The sequence below is a fragment of the Sphaeroforma arctica genome, assembly GCF_001186125.1.
Source record: "Sphaeroforma arctica JP610 unplaced genomic scaffold supercont1.251, whole genome shotgun sequence".
NCBI classification, from domain to species: Eukaryota; class Ichthyosporea; order Ichthyophonida; genus Sphaeroforma; species Sphaeroforma arctica.
The window spans coordinates 17,044-22,853 of record NW_014040307.1 but is presented as its reverse complement, the minus strand read 5'-3'; the positions used below and the strand labels follow the sequence as shown (position 1 = coordinate 22,853).

General features: G+C 44.5%; 1 protein-coding gene across 1 annotated transcript; it reads left to right on the top strand.

Annotated features, from left to right (window-relative positions):
• Nucleotides 1-545: 545 nt before the first annotated feature.
• Nucleotides 546-5,446, top strand: SARC_04461 (hypothetical protein; the record flags this gene model as incomplete). The annotated part of the gene is made up of 4 exons (XM_014301709.1): nt 546-588; nt 2,406-2,597; nt 3,139-4,240; nt 5,047-5,446. The coding sequence occupies 4 exons, from the start codon at nt 546-548 to the stop codon at nt 5,444-5,446; spliced, it is 1,737 nt and encodes a 578-aa protein (XP_014157184.1).
• Nucleotides 5,447-5,810: the final 364 nt, after the last annotated feature.

Here is a 5,810-nt window from a genome sequence, read left to right as displayed (position 1 = left end):
ATATACTATACAAAGAACATATTATTATATATATATATATATATATATATATGCATTGATAGTCAGTGATACAAGGCATCTGTCACACATTAGTGCACATATGTGTAGTCAGTGCTATTTTTACCATGCCCTGTTCGTGCAGGCGTACATGATGTGCATCGTATTAGTACTTTCATGCGTGTGCTCACATGGATGTCTGTATGTATGGTGTTGTATGGTATTGCATGATGTTTAGTGGTTTGAATACCTTGCGATTTATGATGCAGTGTTGAGCTGTAAGCGGTATATGTTTTTTGCGCAAACGTACGACATGGTGGAAAGTTATCACACACGATCCACGCGAGTGTGTCGGCTTTAAATTTTAAATATAGTATTTTAAGTTACATAAAGAGAGAAATAGTAGTAAAAACAGCTCTTGGGGAGAGAGGGAGCAGCCACTGATCCATCGCATTGATCACTGTCAACTGACTGGCCATTGGGCATTACACTCACAGGCAGAATCAGTTGTAAGCATTACCAAGTTTCTGCAAGACATGAAGGTTACCATGACAACCAACAAGCGCGACGAAACGCCAGACAAACGCCCAGGTAATCCCTACAGCATTGTGCCGCACTGCGTTCTTATCAGAAAACACTGTGACGGGTGTCTGCGTTCGCTTGGTGACGGGTGTCGTTTACTGCATATTCTGTATCCCGACAAAAGTACGAAAGTTGAGTGATACGTGCTGTCTATTTTTGTGTATCTGAGGATTTGCAGTATTTTGCAGGTATAAAAGGGAAAATTACGGATTGATACAAGTATATATATATATATGTATGTATGTATGTACGTATGTATGTATGTATGTATGTATGTAGCTATCTATCTATCTATCTATGTACGTATGTATATATGTATGTATGTATTTATGTATGTATATATGTATGTATGTGTGTGTGTGTGTATGTATGAGTGAATGTGTGTGTGTGTATGTATATATGTATATATGTATGTATGTATGTATGTATACGTTCATACCCTCATTCATTCATACATACACACATACATACATACATAAATACATACATACATACATATATCGATATCTATATATATATATATATATATATATATGCAATCTTGTTCACACGTTTGGGAGTGAGTGTTTGAAAATATTGAGTTCGCTGTGAAAGTATGCACACATGCGATAGACTGATCAGTCGTGCCAATCTATTTCAGAATCGACGAAGGCCACCACTTCGCTTAATCTGTTTAGTAAACTGCCGTCATTGGCTAGGCGCCATACAGGTGTGTAAGACGATGGTGACCGCTTTGTTTTTGGCTTCGTTTTTTGATCATAGAGTGACCGCTTTGTTTTTGGATCATAGCGATTGCTTCGTTTATGGATCACAGATTGATCGTCTTTGTTTTGGATCATAGAGTGATCGCTTTGTTTTGGCTTCGTTTTTGGATCATAGAGTGATCGCTTTGTTTTTGGATCATAGTGACCGCTTTGTTTTCGGATCATAGCGATTGCTTCGTTTTTGGATCATAGATTGACCGCTTTATTTTTGGATCATAGCGATTGCTTCGTTTTTGGATCACAGATTGATCGCTTTGTTTTTGGATCATAGTGATCGCTCTGTTTTTGGATCCTAGAGCGATTGCTTCGTTTTTGGATCACAGATTGATCGGTTTGTATTTGGATCATAGAGGGATTGCTTCGTTTTTGGATCACAGATTGATCGCATTGTTTTTGGATCATAGAGGAATCGTTTTGTTTTTGGATCATAGCAATTGCTTCGTTTTTGGACCACAGATTGATCGCTTTGTTTTGGATCATAGGTTGATCGCTTTGTTTTTGGATCATAGAGAGACCGCTCTGTTTTTGGATCATAGCGGGATCGCTTTGTTTATGGATCATAGAGTGGTTGGTCAGTTGTGAAGTATTAAAGTGCCGGTTTGACATACTGTGTCGTAGAGCTCCTTGTCTTGGCACGTGTTGTCTATCATAGTATGAGGGGCCTTCCCATGCACCTGCTGTTTTGGATTTAAGCTACTTTACCCTTCTTTACCATTTCACGTGACATCGCCACGTGCCAGTGTAAAAATACCGCATCTATGATTGTGGTCTCCTAGTTGCCAAATTATAGTGATGTCGTATGATTCATTATTTGTTATGGCCGTCAACTCAAATGCCCAGATTACATCCCAATAGACTGCGATGTACTCCCACACATACGTGTCTTAGTTAAGGTACACAGCTTATAATACACCTGTTTGTGCGCGTGGTGTTGTTGTTGGTTTTAAGGTTTTAGTGTTTATCGCTTGATGATGATGTTATTGTTGTTGGATTTAAGGTTTTAGGATTTGAGGGTTTGCTGATGATGATGATGATGTGTCTCACCGCATGTCCACTCCACAGGGCCTCATGTCAGCCGCACATCGACCAATGGGTCCACTGCGTCAACCACACCGTCGAAACAAAGCGGGAGTGGGCGAGCAAGTAAACTCAGGGAAAAACCCAAGGACAAACCCAAGGACGCCAAGGGCCGGTACAGAGACGACCCCAACGAAAACTCCAGCTGCGACGAGTCTGTTATGCTCACGGAATCAAGTATGTTGGTAAATCAGATGGGTGCTAGAGAGGCTTATAAGTACCTAAACCCTAAAACCGGTGGTGAATGTGTGTAGGAGTGAGTGTTCGGTTTAAGTTTTGCAAATCATCTTAAACACAATGCGCTATAAAAGGCGATTCGCGGGCAAATGGACATCAGCTGCAGTAGAGAAGCAATTTTGGAATTACTGTATTAGAATTAGCGTATTTTGTAATTACTGTATTTTGGAATTAAGTATATTTTAGAATTAGTGCATTTTGGAATCAATCCATTTTAGAATTAGTGTATTGGATAGTAGTTTCCACTGGCGCGACCCTTGAGAGGCAGAACGCCGAGTTTTCTATTCATGTTTTGGCAAAGCGCATTTAGAAATGGAGATGATCGGTTTAAATGGTACCCCTCTCTTTAACACTCGGCTGGTGATTAGTCCCGTGGGGCTGCAGTGGGCTGAGTGTATTTGTGGCGCAATTGTTCGAAATTACTTCTGCGCGTCACTCTGAGGGTTGTCACTAAATTGGCTTTCAATGATTTAATTGGTAGTCCATGAAATGGTTTGTGTGGCACACATTGGATCCGATTTGCTGTCCGTCGACTCCAAACCGTCGACGTCCAGCACAGAATATCCCACTGTAAAATCGGGTCCAAAGTCCAAAACGGATTTGGCCCCGGATTCGGATCCCAAAAAAATAAAGTCGGCAGACGGGGAATCCATTAGTCCAGAGGGTAGAAAGTCACACAACAGAAAATCCCAACGCAAAGTATCTCAAGGGCAATCCGTTAAAAACAGCTCACACGGCAGTAGGGCCAACGGACACAGCACCATACGCACGCGAGACCACAAGCGCACCCCATCGCTCACACACGCACACACGCACCACTCGACTAGGGCCACCACCGCCAGCAACGTCGAAAGGGCACACACACACACATACCACACCGACACAAGCACAGGCACAAGCACAGGCAACGCAGCAGCCAGCAATGGCAACACACAGGCGAGCAAGTGCACGTCTCAGGGCAGAGCTAATAGCACAGACGAGAGAACGGCCACTGAGCAGAGTGGTCCGAAGGAGTTGGTGTCTCAAGCCCACAGGGCACCCACTACCAACACATCAGACAATGCACACACCTCATACACACCCGACACTACATTACCCTATACACACATGGCACACCCATCCACCACACCACCACCACCAACAGCCCCAACATTGCCACCTGACACAGCAACAGAGCACTCGGCCTCAGCACACCCTCTCACGGGCAACAGCTCACTCACAAGCACAGAAGGAGACAGCAGGTGCACCCCAACAGGCACAGAGGAGGGTATCAGGGGCACAGGAACCACCCCCAATGACCACTCAGCAGCGACAGACCACCTGACACACGCCATGAACACACAGTCACCTGACAACACACAGTCACCCGACAACACACAGTCACCTGACAACACACAGTCATCTGAAGACGCACACGGAGTTATGAGTGAGCAGCTGGACTGTGCCGCTCAGAGTGCAGCGGTGACATTGAGCGACTCAAGTGATACGACGCAGTTGGGCGATGGCGTGGCTGGGCGGGGGATGGGCTCTTACGACGGCCCTATACACTCAGCCAACGAAAAAAGCAGAGACGGGATAAGCAGGTGTGTGCTAGTCATGTGGGCACTAAAACCTTAAAACCCTAAACGCCTGGGATGATACCAGCGACCACTTTCCCCAAGCACTCATATCCACACACGTATTAGCATCATGTACATACGTATTGGCATCATGTACAACCGGGTTAGTATCATGTACACACGTGTTAGTATCATGTATACACGTGTTAGTATCATGTATACACGTATTAGTATCATGCACACATGTATTAGCATCATGCACACACGTATTAGCATCATGCACACACGTGTTAGTATCATGTACACACGTGTTAGTATCATGTACACACGTTCTGGCATCATCATGTACACACGTATTAGCATCATGTGCACACGTGTTAATATCATGTACACACACGTGATACCCCCACACCCACAATACATCCAGTGTATCATCAGTAATCGGGATACATGCAAATCGACAGCCTACTTGATAATAGCCTACTTGATCTTAACCTATTTGATAATAGCCTAATTGATAATAGCCTACTTGATAATAGCTACTTGATAATACCCTACTTGATAATACCCTACATAATGCCCATTGAAATACATGAATGGGATGGCAAGTGCTGTATGTGTGTGTTGTGTTTGTGTGGAGTGTCCCTTGACTTTCTCGAGTGTTGTGTCTTCTTATTTTTTCTTTATGGGCATTGTCACATTAGAAATATATCTGTGCGCGACTGACTACAGCTGCGTGCCTTGTCAGCGAAGAGTATGTGCGTCCTTGCCACCGTCACGATTGTGAGTGAATGGTATTAATTAACCCAATCACTTCGTATCTCCAACAGACAGAGTTCGGCTGACTCCCAAGTGAGCTTGGACCATATACTCGGCCTGGAACCCACTAACAACTTCCGTCCCGTGCAACCGTTTGACCTGGATCTCAATGCCACGACCACCGACCCAACAATCAAAGGCACCCGCGATGCCCTGAAAGCCGCTGTTTCGAATGGCCGCAATAGTGACGAGGCTAAGACCAGGCGCAGGCCCTTTGTCTTCAGCAGAAGCCGCAGCTCACGCGACACAGACACCGACAGCGCAATCCTCAATGGACTCAACTTCATGGACATGCTACGCATGGAACCACCCGCAGGCAAAGCAGCACAGCCCAACGACGACGACCACCAGCAAATGGGTAAGTGCACACACCCACCCATGGGTGACTGTAGGAGCAATGCAATGGCATGACCACACTAGTCTATTCAATGGCATCACCACACTAGTCTAATCAATGACATCACCACACTAGTCTAATCAAAGGCATCACCACACTTGTCTAATCAATGGCATCACCACACTCGTCTAATCAATGGCATCACCACACTAGTCTAATCAATGGCATCACCACACTTGTCTAGTCAATGGCATCACCACACTAGTCTAATCAATGGCATCACCACACTAGTCTAATCAATGGCATCACCACACTTGTCTAGTCAATGGCATCACCACACTAGTCTAATCAATGGCATCACCACACTAGTCTAATCAATGGCATCACCACACTAGTCTAATCAATGGCATCATCTACTACTTAGTCTAATCAATGGCA